This window comes from Rhizophagus irregularis, chromosome 1, assembly GCF_026210795.1.
Source record: "Rhizophagus irregularis chromosome 1, complete sequence".
Taxonomy (NCBI): Eukaryota; Fungi; Glomeromycota; class Glomeromycetes; order Glomerales; family Glomeraceae; genus Rhizophagus; species Rhizophagus irregularis.
The window spans coordinates 4,101,156-4,117,681 of NC_089429.1; the positions used below are offsets into that span (position 1 = coordinate 4,101,156).

At 32.9% G+C, this 16,526-nt stretch overlaps 2 protein-coding genes across 2 annotated transcripts; both read left to right on the forward strand.

Moving 5' to 3' along the window:
• Window positions 1-7,392: 7,392 nt before the first annotated feature.
• OCT59_000829 (uncharacterized protein) lies at window positions 7,393-8,554 on the forward strand (the record flags this gene model as incomplete). Its single annotated transcript, XM_066139146.1, has 9 exons — window positions 7,393-7,398; window positions 7,617-7,650; window positions 7,725-7,756; window positions 7,840-7,873; window positions 7,949-7,979; window positions 8,166-8,201; window positions 8,276-8,311; window positions 8,396-8,427; window positions 8,511-8,554. 9 exons carry the CDS (start codon window positions 7,393-7,395, stop codon window positions 8,552-8,554), a joined length of 285 nt encoding a protein of 94 aa, XP_065988578.1.
• A 3,482-nt stretch (window positions 8,555-12,036) lies between these two features.
• Window positions 12,037-15,076, forward strand: OCT59_000830 (uncharacterized protein; the record flags this gene model as incomplete). The annotated part of the gene is made up of 10 exons (XM_066139147.1): window positions 12,037-12,045; window positions 12,114-12,457; window positions 12,529-12,707; window positions 13,135-13,456; window positions 13,546-13,600; window positions 13,685-13,882; window positions 13,989-14,117; window positions 14,187-14,435; window positions 14,512-14,889; window positions 14,969-15,076. 10 exons carry the CDS (start codon window positions 12,037-12,039, stop codon window positions 15,074-15,076), a joined length of 1,971 nt encoding a protein of 656 aa, XP_065988579.1.
• Window positions 15,077-16,526: the final 1,450 nt, after the last annotated feature.

The window sequence follows — 16,526 nt, forward strand, 5'->3', positions numbered from 1 at the left end:
CTAACACTTGTTGTTATTCTGTATCTATTGGAACATATTTTGCAAATATTATAGCCTGGAGCATATGACGGATTTTTATAAAAGTATTGCCATACGGCACTTCCTGACGTAGTTGTTATATCCGAAATGTCAGTATCTGATCCTATATTCATACGTGACAACTGGCTAGCTGAATCATCAGGATCTAAAACATCTTCCCACTCCTCATCAAACTCTTCATCTTCAAGCACTAAATCTTCTTGGTCGGGAACAAATTCTTCGTCACTTAATGACATTTTGAGATGAGAGGAAAATTTTTTTTTTGTCATCTTTTTAGATTATCGGTATTTATTTTATCAGCTATTAGTCTGTTACAGATTCTTTTTTAGGAAAATCATCATATTTATAAAGCCGATTTTGTTAATTTCATAGTGTACGGGATCAAATACAAGTTTCTTAACCGATTAATTATTATTTCAACATAAAGGAATAATTCAAATTTCCTATTTTGTATATTTATAATTATTGTAACTTTCCCGTTTAATTCAACCATTTTTCAGTTCTTTGATTATTGGGATGTAAATTTTTTCGTATAATGGTTTTTAAGAAATAATCGTAAGAATTATTTCTTACGTTTTAAGAAATAATCGTAAGAATTATAAAACTTTGCCTCTTAGTATCTAACCTTCGAGATGGTGATTAATTTTGTTAATACATCACAATTTTAGAATTTTTATTTACGAATAATTGAAATAGTTTTTAGAATAAAAGTCCTTTTATTATTTAAAAAAATTTAAAAAAAAATCATTGACGTAATTATGATTTAATATTTATTTTATGACGTATTTGCCGAAAAATAATATCATCTGATAGCATCTGATAGTCACTTGATCGCTGATCTCCATAAATCGACTCTAACAAATGACTATTATAATATTATAAACCGAACTGAACTGCTCCAGTCAAGCGGCTGAGTTCTAGAGAACCGGAACTGATTCTCGGTTCCGGCTCGGTTCTCAGTTCTGAACCGTGCTCGAGCCGCTCATTTGTGGAACTTCCCCATCCCTAGACATAATAGCCGAGTTTTGTTTCTTATAAGTGATACACACACGACCAACAGATAAAGTTTGAGTAGCAGAGTCAAAATTAATAGCCCATTGAGGATAAAAAGAATAATCTTTAACAGTATGATCTAATAAACAAGGAGATGCTAAAGTAAAAGAAGAATTAATAAAATATGAAGATAAAAGTAAAGTAGAAGAAGAAGAAAAGAGAAAATTATTATTGATAAAAGTAAACCAATTAGGGATCCGTCCTTTATGACCAACGATGCCAAGATAACGAAGGTCAGGCCAATTCATAAGATAACGTCCACAAGGAGAAACCAACTGAGCAAGCACAAATATATTCAAGTTTTTCCAAAGTTTCCAACTCGATTGAAAAATGGAATGAGGTAGAATAGATCGGAGTGGCAGAGCAGGTTGTAGATCATGCCTCGGAGGCCGGAAGGAAAGAGACCACGTGATGTTCAAACGCGAAGAAAACAATAACGAATTAAACAAAGTGTGCATTCGCAAAGAAACGATCTGTGACCATGGTTCTAAGTTAATAGTAGTCGGGCAACTTTCAGCACCCAAATATCCTTGAAGATAGGAGATAGCATAAAGGGCAAAATCTTTGAAATCAGGGATGAGTGAAAATTTTTTGCCAAGATGCAATATGGGAAGAAAGAAAGCGATAGAAAGCATTTTGAATCGAAAAGGGAAGTTTGAGAAATAACAAGGGCAACGGAGTAGTCGTAGCAAGACCAGCTTTTCTTCGAAGTACTGAAAACAGAGGCTTGACAATTGATTGAATAGTACTTTCAGAGAAAAGGGTAGTTTGAAGACGAAATTCCAATCGCGGAAGAAGGACAGCATTATAGAGATAGGCCACATGTTGTGCTAATAATTTCTTCGGTCCCAGGAGAGCTGCCATATCTTTAACCATGGAGCGCGCTTGTTTGAGAACAAAATCAGAAGAGGCGGATAAAGAAAACCAAACGCCTAAAAAGCGAAAGGAAGCATACAAAGATAAAGAGGAAAGGGAAAGAGACAAATCAGAGACTAAAAAAGAAGGTGTAAGATCAAAAATAATCTGTGAAGAAGGGGAAGAAGATGAAAGAAGAACATATTTAGCTGAATTAGCTTGAACATTATTTAAAGTATAAAATTCAGCAGTAATAGAAAGACGGTCTTCTATTCCAGATTTTGAAGAAGCAATAAGTGTAGAATCATCCATAAACGTTAAATGTGAAACTGGTAAAGAATGTTGTTCAAATTCAAGTGGAGAATAATTTAAAAGAGCTGAAGATTTTAAAATAAAAGGATCGCGTGCTTCTTGATTCAAAACAGTGAGTAAGGGATCCAAATAAATAACCCAAAAAAGAGGGGAAATGATTTCTCCTTGATCGATACCAACACGTACTCTATAAGCAGCTGTATCGCCATGACAAGTAATTATCTTATTATTTCGTCGTGTAAAAAGATTTAAAATAAATCGCACTAAAAGTGCAGGGATATGTAACCTATCTAAAGCTAATTTAAGCATATTTAGATCCATAGAATCAAAAGCTTTAGAGATATCTTGAGAAACGATCTATAGTTCCTGATCATCAGTAGAGTCATGTTTATGTTGATGGATAATCGCATCAAGCATTTTGATAGGGACATCAGTAGAACCACCAGGTAAGCCAGCAAAGTTACCACCTTGGAGAACTTTATTATCAGCAAGAATGTTGGAGAGACGATTCGTGATGACCTTAACTACACATTTTCGAACTGTTTCCAGAAGAGTAATAGGTCGAGTGTTCTTAAGTTGAGCATCAAATTCGTGAGGTTTAGGAATAGGATAAACCACAGCTTCACGCCAGTCAGCAGGAATATCACCGCGAGAAAGGCAGGTATTGGCCAGTAAAAGAGAGAAATCCAAGACTTCACCGGACAGATGTTTAATCATCTCATAAGAAATTTTTGAAGGGCCGGAAGCTTTGTTATTTGGCATGGAGGAAATCACAGTAGACCATTCTTGTAGCGAAATAGGCGCCAAAACAGGATCATATAGTGAAGCGGACACATTAGCAAGAGGAGTGTAAGCTCGTTGCCATCAGGCGGGAAATGAAATGATGGAAGAGTAACGGGTCAACGGAGGGGAAACAATTGATTGAAAATGAGAAACAGCTGCATGTTTAATATCCGAAGGATCCGTTAATAAAGTAGGAGTTGAGTCCAAAACGACTAGAACACGGTCAAGAACAATTGAACGTTTTTCTACTGATAAGGCAGAATCTATAAAGGTGCCGAGCGAGTTCAAAAAGTGTTCGTCACGTAGTGCAGTATAATATTCCACTGAGTCCGTAAGGTGTTGGGCGAATTTAGTAGATAAAAAGGCAGAAACTAAATTCTTCTGTGATCGTAAAAACGATTTAAATACAGATGCAGGGGCTGTAGAATAGGTAGGAACTGAGTAATCAGGGAGTAAGGATGCAAGATTTTCAAGATGGGAGGGCAAAGCGGCAGTCATTTGCGCAATCTGAGTAGGCCGATTAGAACGACGAGTAGTAAGGCGATATAAAAATCGATCTAGAAACTTGTTAATAGCAATAAGTTTAGTTAATTCAGGAGAGTACGAATGTCGGTGTGTATTGGAGACTTTTTGAAAGGGTAAAGTTTCAATTGCAGCACTAATTATGGCAGCTTTCAATGCATGCCACATACGATCAAGAGAAAGAGAGGAGAAATCAAAATTAGGGTGATATTGTCTATCTAAATAAACTCCAAGAGAATCATCTACTTCAGTGGTAAAATTATTCCATTGTTCAACTGAAGTGGAAGCGTAAGAGAAAATAGTACGCAATTCTTTTTTTTGTTTAAGACGAGATTTAGCCAAGATAGCCAGGCAAGAACTGAAGTCAAAAACAGTCGTAAGAACTTTGTGATCGGTAAAAGGACGATCAAGAAGACCCGGGCAAGTAACCACTTGTAAAAAAAGACCAGGAGCAGGAAAACTGGGTGAAGACCAGATATAATCCAGTCTCGAAGATCCATTATCATGAAAGAAGGTGGGATCAGGACCATTTGTAGAGGAATGATCTTGATGATCGGTAAAAAACTGAGAAGAAAGCAAGCGAAGAAGCTTAAAATGATTAGGTGAATAATTAGAATGAGCGATTACATCAGCATTGAAGTCGCCAAGAATAACTACAAAATAATTATTAGCTCAAGCATAATCGAGCCAAGAAAGAAGTTTGGCAATAAGATCATTGCAAATAGATTGATGAACAGAACCAGAAGGGGGATAATATATAGAAATAATAGAAATTTTAGTTTGATGAAAGAACAAATCTAATTTAAGAAGTCGACCATTCCAAGGATCAATTGTTTGAACATGTTTATGAAGGGGATTACGTAACAAAATATCAACACCATCATAAGGGCGAGAAGAAGAAGATGAACAAGCCCAATAGGACTTAAAGTGATGTAGGGAGTGTTCATTTTTAAAAATAAATTTAGCATTTGAAGGGGAAAGACGCGTATCATTAATAGATAAAGCACCAAAAGAGGAGTGAAGAAAAAAATTAAGCAAATGTTGTTGTCGAACTGGGGAACATAAACCATTAACATTTAATTGACCAAATTTGATAAGGGGAGAGGGGTGAGGGGAAAAATTATGTTTATTGTTGTCCATCATTATTACACACTGATAAATCGGTAATAAAGAAATGGGAAAAAGAGAACAATTATTGATTAGCTTGGCCTTGTTGCCGAGCTAAGATGAGGTTGTTTTGTTGGATTCCTTCTTTAATCGAGCCAGCCAAAGAGGCAACAGTATCGGAAAGAGAGGAGAGACGCTGTTCCATATCAATAGGGGAGGAAGGAGCAACGTTGGAAGGTGGAATGGGAGCAAAATGAGGAATCGGGAAAAAACCACTTGTTGATTGCAAAGGGGGAGAATTAACATCAACGAGGATATTATTATCAGTTCGATTCACTGTATCATCCCATCCTTGCATAGAGGAAGGGATGTAGGAAGGAGGTTTAGTGACAAAAGGTCCAGGAATAGGAGTACGAGCAGCCATAGCAGATTCCAAATTAGTGATGCGGCTGTTCATGGTAGCAAATTGTGTGGTAAGAAGGGCTAATTCTTCAACTACTTTTTCAAGAGCAGCACCAATAGATTTCCAATCAGTAAGTACAGTAGGAGGAGCAGGGTACGTAACATCCATGCCATCAATATAATAATCAAGTTCCTTTCCATCAGGAATGCGATGACGTTGATCATTATTATTATTATTGAGATTATCGCGATTCCATGGTCGTCGGCGTTGAGAACGAGAACGAGATTGTTGTCGGTTATTAGGTCTAGACTTAGAATGATGGCGAGAAGCATTGGTACGGCTTTGTCCATCATTATTGTTATCAGGGCGGGCAAAACGGTTATGTCGTTTAGCAGGATGAGAAGGAGGTAGATGCTTGTTATATAAAGCACGTAATTTATCATTAGATTGCCAAGGGCGAGAAGGGCGATTGGGTCTAGATGAAGAACCACATTGATCAGGGTTACAATTAGGGCGACCACATCGATGACAAAGAGAAGTGACTTCATCCGGAGAATGCCAGGTAAGGCCAACTTTCTTGAGAGCACATGAAATAGATTTAGCATTTTCCATAGCAGTTTCAGAGGCAAAATGGCAATAGGCGTAGGGTTTGGGATTGTAAGAATTCATAGAGAAGGGAACATTGATAGATTTAGCGGAAATTTCATCAGCAATTTCAGCAAGATCGACCGATATAGTACCACGCGGAAGACCGGCAAGTAAAGCAACATAAGCGCGTCTTTCAGCGCGTTGGTCAGGAGAGAAGGTAGCGGGGCAGATACGCAAACAATGTCCTCCACAAAGGACGCCCCAGGTAGAGTCGAGGTTCTGTAAAGCACAAGTAGATTCAAAGGTAATGTATGCAGTACGATAAAGTTTAGATAAATGGGTATGGCAACGAGTAATATTGCCGTAACGAGAAAAGGTACTACGCAAAAGAGCGTCAGTTAGAAAAAGGGGGATATCGGTAACCACCAGGGTACGCGCGTGTTCATCAGCCTTAATAGCCTGGGGGTCATATGCATGGAAATGCAAGCCAAACAAAGAATCCATAGGGGAGGCTGTGGCGGTGTCAAGATCTTCCTTTTTTCAGAAGTGGACAATGATCCTCTTCAAATCGTTGGATCCACTACACGTGGCATGACTACCATAAGAGGAGAACAAGGAAAGTTGTCGATCAACCGCATCGCACGCGTCGCGGTTCGAAGCGAAGTGATTCCAAAAGCCATCAACGTCATTAGGAGCGGCCGAGGCATAGAAAAGTGTAGGTTGAGATTGTACTGCAGCTTGGGACACGTCCGGAGAGGCAGCCCGTTCAGGGAAAGAGACTGCGGGAGTAATTTCAGGGCTTTTGCCTTTATCGTTGTTGTTAGCAGGGGCGTGTTGCGAAGCATCGAGAGAGGAGGTATCGGGTTGAGAAGGTATCTCAGTGGAAGTTGTCTCAACAGGGCCAGGAGGCGCGAGAGGTTTATCAACATCCATGACAGAGTCGTCAGCACTGACTCTGGTACGTTTATTAGTAGAGGTGGTCGAAGGTGGAGTGTTCGAAGGGCCTGACATAGAGGAACCTTGACCAGAAACGTTGCCAGTTGGAGAGCTAGAGGCAGGACGTTTAGATGTAGTATCTTTGTTAGACTGGTTATTTTTCTTTTTGTTATCTTTACCCATTTGTAAAGTGTCGTAGTAGTTATCTAAAATAAAGAAATTATAAAGAAAAAGTAATAAAAAACTCCGAAAAAATTTTTTATTTTTTCGTAAATATTGTCAAGTGAGCAGAACGGGAGAGAGTTAGTTTTAGTTTTAGTTTTATCCTTTTGCTATCACTGGCTGATGAGTTATTCAACAAAATGTTAAGCATCGGCATTATTATATTTCTTGATTTACGTTTACTGCGCCATTTAACATTTTGCTAAATTTCTCGGTACCTAGTGATTGTAAAAAGACGATTAATAGCTCGTTGGAATCGCCTCATCAAGACGAATCGAATGGTGGTAAGCTCATCTCTCTGTGATCAATATCGACGGAGTTACTACTTAAAAACCATTTAATATTTTTTAATTTCGGAAATTGATCTAGTGATTGGATTTCAATGTTTTTTATACCATTAGATTCGTCGCATTAAGACGAATCGAATGGTAGTAAGATTGTCTCTCTAGGATCAATATTGGTAGAGTTATTACACAAAAACCATTAATATTTTTTTAATTTCGGAAATTAATCTAGTGATTGGATTTCGATGTATTTTATACCATTAGAACCGTCTCATCAAGACGAATCGAATGGCGGTAAGATCATCTCTCTACGATCAATATTGGCGGAGTTACGATACAATAAAGTTTTGAGTATAATTTTAGCTAAAATTATGTTAATTTTTGGCCGGAATTATGATATACTAATATAAGAAATTTTTTATATAGTCACATCTCTTTATAATCACCAAATATGGACTGTCCCAAATGTGTGACTATAAAGAGAGTTGACTGTATTTTAATTTTTTTTGTAGGTTTCTTTCAGTTCTTGGGCGTTAGATTTATATGGTGAGTTTTGAAAAGAATCGAAACTTTAAAAATAATTAATTTTTTTTTAATTTTTTCTTTCTTATATTTTGTAGGTTCTTTCGGTTATAGGTCTTTGGATATATGGGTAAGTTTCGAAGTAAACTTCGAAACTTTTAAAAAAAACATTTTTTTTTATTTTATTTTAATTTTTTTTAATTTTTTTTGTAGGTTTCTTTCAGTTCTTGGGCGTTGGATTTATATGGTGAGTTTCGAAAAGAATTGAAACTTTAAAAATAATTAATTTTTTTTTAATTTTTTCTTTCTTATATTTTGTAAGTTCTTTTGGTTATAGGTCTTTGGATATACGGGTAAGTTTCGAAGTAAACTTCGAAACTTTTTAAAAAAAAACATTTTTTTTAATTGTTTGTTTTTTCTATTTTGTAGGTTTCGGCTGTCGGTTATTAGGCATTGGATATACGGGTGAGTTTCGAAGTAAATTTCGAAACTTTTAAAAAAAAACATCTTTTTAATTGTTTCATTTTTTTATTTTGTAGGTTTTGGCTTTCGGTTCTTGAGCTTTGGATATATGGGTAAGTTTCGAAGTAAACTTCGAAACTTTTAAAAAAAAACATCTTTTTAATTGTTTCTTTTTTCTATTTTGTAGATTTTGGCTTTCGGTTATTGGGCATTGGATATACGGGTGAGTTTTGAAGTAAAACTTCGTAACTTTTTTTTAAAAAAAATATTTTTTTTAATTGTTTGTTTCTTTTTTTCTATTTTGTAGGCTACGACTTTCAGTTATTGGGATTTGGATAGGTGAGTTTCGAAGCTTTATTTTCTTTTCGAAACTTTAAAAAATAAATTTTTAATTTTATTTATTTATTTTTTTTATTTTGTAGGTATCGGTTGTGATATCCTTGGGCTTTGGATAGGCGAATTTTGAAATTTTGCTTCTTTTCGAAACTTTTTTAATAAAAAACTAATCATTTCTTTCCTTTTTTTGTAGGTTTCCACTTCGAACTTATATTGAACAAATCGTGTAAGTTTCATATTTCGAAATTATTTTTTTTTTATCAAAAAACTTTAATTAATCGTTTCTTCTTTTTTTTTGTAGGTTTCCACTTTGAATTTTTGGTTGGATAAGTTTCGAAAATATTTCGAAACTAAAATTTTTTTTATTAAAGAATCGGTTTACTAACCGTTTCTTTATTTTTTTTTGTAGATTTTCTTTCGGACTTCTATTGAATGGGTAGGTTTTGAATCTTCAAAATTTTGACCTTTTTTTATTGAAATAATAACGGTTTACTAACCGTTTCTTTATTTTTTTTTGTAGGTTTCTCTTTCAGACTTTCATCAGATAGAGTAAGTCGTAGATAATTTTAGATGAGTGGATGATGGTGAATGATAATGAATGATGGATGGTGGATGATGGATGGTGGATGATGGGTATGTGGACAATAGTTGATGGTGGTTGACGATGGTTGACAATGGAATGGTGAATGATGAATGGTGAATGATAGATGGTGGATGGTGGATCGGATGGTAGGTGTAAATAGCAGATACTGTAGATATTAGTTATTTAATATTATAATTTTTAATGTGTAATTTTAATAAAGCGAAATAATAAAATATAATCAATTGACTAAATACATAAAAATCATTAACAATTAGACAAAATTAGACTTAATTTTGTCCAACATTCGGCAATTTGAAATTTGGACGAATGTTTAGTAAAAGGTTGACGAATAGTTTATTTCCAATTTTTTAATGAATTTTTGCCAATTTTTGATTGCCAAGTGGCAGGCGAACTGTGCAAATCGTCAATAATAATTTTGACGATTTTTTTGGCAATGATCGGCCAAAATTAGACCAACTTTCGTCTAACATTCGTCAATTTGAAATTTGGATGAAATGGACTATTCTGACCAGTGGTAGATTCAAACCAACGCGTATGAATGAAACCCATATGGAATAACGCTTTATCAGATTGAAGTAGAACCTGATACTGATGTCGACATGGCATCCCTTGGTTAATAATGTACATGCATGTACAAAATGATGTTGAATCTGCAAGAATTGCTACGTAGTGTGGCTTAGCTGTTAAGGATGTCATCGTTATATAGTGAACTTCCCATATTTCCTGGATTTCATTATTATCTATATTTGATAGAAGTTCTTGCAACCTGATTTGCGGAATGTCATATATATGTTCAACAATATCCTTCGGAATATCAGGTTCGCTAATCTTTAATAAGTATATCAATTGGATTAGTATACTACTGAACATCATACTAAAAGTTTAAAAATTTGTTTTATAGCCACTTACCTGATCTATTGTGATTAATGTTCCTTGGTATAATAACGCCTGTTTCATTTGTGCTCTCTAAAGTGACAATAGTATAGGTGTTAAACACTCTTTTAATATAGAATCAATGTCTTTAAAGATGGTTTCGTATGTTGATGGAAGACCAATTGACGGATTTGACCCATAATAATTATTAAGATGGCTGTAATGTGCTTCTTTGTCTAATTCTCGTTCAACTTCTTTTACTAGCTCCTTTAAAAGTGTACCTCAGTCAAAATGCTTTTTAAGAACACCATTAATGGATTTAATCCGTTGAGTTGACTCAACCCCTGCTGTAAATATCTTTCCAATGGAATACCTCGCCCATGACTCTAGACTTGGGTAAAGTTTATTTTCAAGGTAAGCTCGACATGGCTCATATTTTGTGAGCATTTCTTTGTATCTTGATTCGAATTGACACTGCGTATAGCTATTGCGCATGTGGTAAAAATCCTCAATAAAATTATTGATTATCTACCCACGCAATTTAGACTTGGCTTTCTTCTTTACATTTTCTGTAATATGGTAGATACATAGCAAGTGTCGAGTTTGTGGATAAGTCATCTGGACAGCACCTAACATCGCCGGATCTCCATCTGTAAATAGCACAACAGGTGAGAGATTACTTGTGGCTTCTAATGTGCATTGCAATATCCATTTATAATCAGCCAAAGTTTCGTATTTTGTTAATGCTTGAGCGAGGATCCTTGTTTTAAAGTTGCTATCAATACCAACAAATAAGCTAAGGGCTATTTCGTATCGATTTGTCTTGGCTGTATTGTCGTGTATGACAACATCATGATATTTAGGCCAAAGCTCGTTACGTTGCTGACTTGTTATCCAGAACAGTCCAGTTAGTTCATTTGAAGGTCCTTCCAATTGTGTTTTAACAATAAAATCAGGATCCTTGTCATGTTGTTCCATAAGATATGAGAACATCGTTTTTGCATCAGATTCATCATGAATTCTAACCCCTCAGAACTTTTGAATTGCATTATATAGATTCTTTTTCTTTATATGATGTTGAGGAAATTCTTTTAGGAGAAGATCGTACTGTTGACCAGCACTTAAATGTCCATTGACGGTATAATGTTCAATTTTATCCAGCATTGCTTGCGGAAAATGTTGATTCTTAGATGCAAATTCTATAGTTACTGGATCACATTGATGATTATGGACATTGTTGAATTTGCTAAAATGTATAGTAGCTGCACGTTTTCCAAAATAGAATGATGCTTGCCATGGACATTTTGTTTTGGTTGTGGTAGCATCATGATGTAAAGTAATATCCTCTACCTTCTTCAGTTTATTGGTTCCTGATTTCCAATAAGTATAGACACGTCACCGAACAATCGTTTTGTCAACATCATCAAAGTCTTTACGGATTTTAATAGCAACGAAACCAGTTTGTCTTGCATGCTGATTGACAATTACATCAACTTCATTCCAGTCTTTAAAGGTATCGTTAACTTTTAGTATTGCTTTGTTAACATTCATATCATTGATATAATCTCCATTTGTAATACTTTCAAATTCAGGTGGTATATTTTCGTTCATATCATCTATAACTACCGTGTTTGTAGTTTGGGGTGATGACTGAATTTGATATTCGGACTCCATAAGGTAGAAATTAATACTTTCAAATTCAGGTGGTATATTTTTGTTCATATCATCTATAACTACTGTGTTTGTAGTTCGGGATGATGACTGGACTTGATATTTAGACTCTATAAGCGACATAAGGTAGAAATTTCTAAGTTTATCAAATATCAAACGCGTTTGATACTCCTTTACCTAAGTCTTTTTTTATTGATGTAGGTTAGGAAGGTAAAGAAAATTCAGACGTCTATCAAACACGACACTCTTCCCTTCAAAAGTCCTATCAAACTTACAAGAAACTAGCAATAATAGACCTGCCAAGAGGCTGAGTGGGAAAAATCAATTGCGAACAATACTACAATAAACAATAACGCAAATCACGTGATAAGGGTAAAATAGGGAGAAATCAATTACGCGCACATGTAACACATGTTTGTATGACAATTATAATAATTATAATTTTACGCGATATATAATAACACATGATACTGGTGATGATCACCGCCGGTGATTTATAGCAAAATTAATAAATATTTATGAGATTTATAATTTTATTTAGAAACCCACAGGAGAGGATTCTAATGAAAGAAATAATAATTTGTTTGCACCATATCCAAATATATCTTCCAGAAACTTATTAATAGGAGACGAAACATCTAATCAGGAAACAGATGATATTCGTGCTTTTTTACGATCTGAAGAAGTAAAAGGAAGATTAACAGCTGTTTCTACAGCTAGTAGTTCAATTAATAGATTGAATTTTAACCTACACAAAGAAAGTAGTAAATACAAATTAAATTTCAAAGGAAAAACTAAAAAAAATAAAATTAGGGCAATTTCTTTTGAATTTACTTTAATTTCTAAAAGGAGTATTTCATCCATCCCAAAAAGAGGAAACGAGTTGTAAGTTTTTTTCAGCTGTTTTTAATTTGCTCTTTCTGCTTCATTAAAATTTAACATATAATTAATTATAGGTGGGAACAGTTAATGACGCAAAATCTTCTTTTGCAAAAAATTACTTTTAACAATGATGGTGAAAATTATGTTAACAATCAAGTTGTTGCAACATTTCCTTGTTTAATCGAAACTGGTTGGCAATGCTTTAAAGCAAAAAATACTAGTGATCTTGAAGAAATGCCTTTTGAACCAGAAAGTATTAAAGATCTTAATTATATCAGGACCCCGGATATCTAATATAAAGGTCATAATGGACTTTTGGCCAAAAACACCCCTTTTTGCTGAAACTCAAAAAATCGTTTTTTGTAAATATCTCAGCATCCAGTAATTCAATTTTAATGAACTTTTTTTTATTTTGTAGCCCTCATTTAGCTCTACAATTTAAAAAAAGTTCATCAAAATTGGACCACTGGATGCCGAGATATTTACAAAAAACGATTTTTTGAGCCCTGAAAAATGGGCCAATCTGCCGAAAGTGTGACTTATGACCTGTTTTGGAGATATCCGGGGTCCTATTATATCAAAAGGTAATTATTATAAGATAGCTAAGTTTCACTGATGATTTAAATTCTAAAGTTTTATATACGAAGTATTGATTTTTATTTAATTTAATTTTAATAGAGCGTCAACGAGCAAATCTAAAGTTTATATCAAACCCGTTATTGATAATCTATGTGAATTATCTGAGTCATCTGATAATTCATCAGATAATTTTTCAACCATTTCTTTAACTGAAGAAGAAATAATTGAACCACCCAATGGCTCTCTCCAAGATTTAATGAAACATTTTAAATATAAATTACAAGATCAATATTATACTGATAATAATATAACAATCATTTTTATTAATGAAAATACTATTGTAGAGTCGTTAATTGAATGGGCTAAAAATGCTGATGATAAAGACCTATTGCAACGTCCATCAATTGATCTTGCTTTAGAAGAGTAAGTAATTTAACATTATCATTATTAATTCATATTTTTGATTCTAAGCTTAATTATTTTTAAAAAAAATTTTATTATAAAATTTTCAGTGTTACAGATACCGGAGGAGTATTCAAACAAGTAATTTCAATATTTTGGAATAAAGTACTGGATTGTCAGCTGTACTTTACAGATGGATTAATTGATAATTCACCAGAATGCCATACACTTGGTATACTTTTATTTTAGACCATTTTACATTATGGACAATGGCCCCAATGGTTGAATAAATTCCATATCCAATATTTGATCGATGAAAAAATTGAACACGAAAAGATTTTGAAAGAATGCAATCCTATTTTCTATAAATTGGTTCGTCAATTAAAGAAAAAGAAGTCTAATTTTAATGATTTATTACATTCTTGGATGAACAACTGTGATATTAATGTAAGTATAATTAATTTATAACCTAATTTTAGAATTTTTTTTAGAACATATGACGATTTATTAATGAAAATAATTTTTTTAATTATTATTTAATATTTAATATTAGATTGATCATATCAAAACTTTAAATAATAATGAAGCTGCTTCTTATGTAGCTAAATACGAAGTCATTACAATTAGGAAAAATGCTCTTGATGATTTCAAACTAGGATTTAACAAATTTAATATCATCAATGTAAGTCTAATATTTAAATTAATATTTTTAGTTATAATTAATTACAATTAATTAAACTCCTCTTTTTAGGAATTAAAAAATTACAAATATCATAATATAGTTCGTGAATTATACTATAAAATTACATATAATATCGTAATTGATCAATTCGATTCTGAATACATTGAACTACAAGCACAATCACATAATAAACCACAATATCGACTATTATATGAAGAATTTAAAGAATTATTAAGATCAATGGATGAAGAAGAGCTTAATAATGTTATGAAGTTTGCAATTGGATCTAGTATTATTCCAGCATTACCAAAAATCAAAGTATATTTTTTTAATGAAATATCTTGTTAAATTTATTTAAAATATAATAATTTACTTATTTACTTTATATTTTCAGATTTCGTGGGTCAAGCTTAATACAGATGAAGTAAAACTATGGCATAATAGGTTACCACACGCTTCTACATGTGGAAATCTTTTAACCTTTTGTGAAAACTACGAAATATCGCCACAGGGGTTCAATACTTTTAAGGAGGACTTACGTAGTGGATTTATAAATCATGAAGGTTTCTCAGAACCAGTTTATTCAAGAAACTATAACAGTAATTTCATTTTACAGAATGAAATTAATAATGAATTGGAATTTTCAAGTTCACAGCTTAATAATACAGCAACTGGAACGCTTGTTCAACCAACATCTAATATTAATTCTGGCAATTCAGTTGAGAATGCCATTCCCGTTGATGCATTAGAGTTAAGCACAGATTCTTATCAGGTGATAATTTAATTAATTTTATCATTAGATAATTATTATTTAAATTATTTAAATTAATATACAACATTTTAACCTTTAGAATGTTAATTCAAATATTCCGAATGTAAGACAAATGGTAACATTCCGTTGGGTTAATGTAACCAATCCACTAGAACGTAGAACTAGGAGGGAGTCTGCTGAGTTTTAAAGTAAAAGCAAGAACATAACCTTGCTAAACTCCTTTGTCCTAATTTTTGAGCATTAGTCAGATTGTTTCTTAATAATAATTAGGTTAATATCATCAAATTACATGAAATAATGCACAGAAATAAATTTCATATTTTTCTAACAAATTTTGTTAAAATTGGATAAACTTATAAATGTAAATATTTTTTATTTACTGTCCATTATTAATTGACAAGAATATGCAACATAGATTACACCCCGATCCAACCCATAAAGATAATGCTGAAATTAATAAAAATTGAAATGAACATTATTAAACGATCTTATATTAAAAAATTATAATATCCCCCTCTCACATTACTTTGAGAAGCCATGGCTGTTCTACAAACAAATAAAAAGAACATCAGTAATAGTAATATTCAAACCCAAGATAAAAATTTCGTTAAACTCATCCCTACTTACAATTCCCAAAATAGAAAAAAATGAAAAGGAACATCAGTAACGTTCCCAATTAAAAAAAATTCTCCCTTCCCATTCAACATACAATTTCAAAGTACTAGTATCCAAGAAGTTGAAGTTCACGTCCAAGAGGTGTATCTAAAGAAAAAAAAGAAAAGGGAATGTTAATAACGTTCCCAATTCAAAAAAAAAAAAATTTTTCTTAAATTCAACTTACAAAGTAGTTTTATAAAAAAAAATAATAATAAGTACAGAACAAAATAATTTAATAGGTTTAAAAAAAATAGGGTTAAAAAATAAATAAATAAATATATAACACACGTCAAATGACCAAAAATAGGCAAAAAAAATGGCGCAAATCGCATAAACTATTCGCAAATTTGTATAAACTATTTACAAATAGTATAGGTTAATTCGTAAATAGCCAAAAACAGCCAAGAATAGCCAAGAATAGCCAAGAATAGCCACTGCTTTTCGCGCCATTTTTTTTGCCGATTTTTAGCATTTCGACCTGTGTAAATTCAATGACCGTTATTTAAAAAAAAAAAAAAATAATATAGAGATCAGTAAATCATATGACCGATATCAACGTTTACTGTAACTATTTGGTTAATTCAATCATCACTAGCCATCATCCTACTTAAACAACTAAGTTTTTTAAACAATTTAAATGTTCTATTGCATGTTCTAATATTCTATCCATACTAATCCATTATTTCAGACACCATGATCTTGCGATCATATTTGATTTACATTATTTGCCCATTTCTCATTCCTTTCAATCAACACTATAACATCTTTTTTAACACTTTCTTTCATTATTGTTCATAATTAAATAATTATTTAAACCCTCAGACTATATTTATAATAGCTTTATCCCATTTTCGATCCTTTATATAACCTTTTATCGACATAATCCTCTAACATTATTCTTTGTTTCGTTCATTTTTTTTATCATATTTACTAATTACTATGATGACCTGCGGTTTTGTTATCACTTCTTAATTATTATT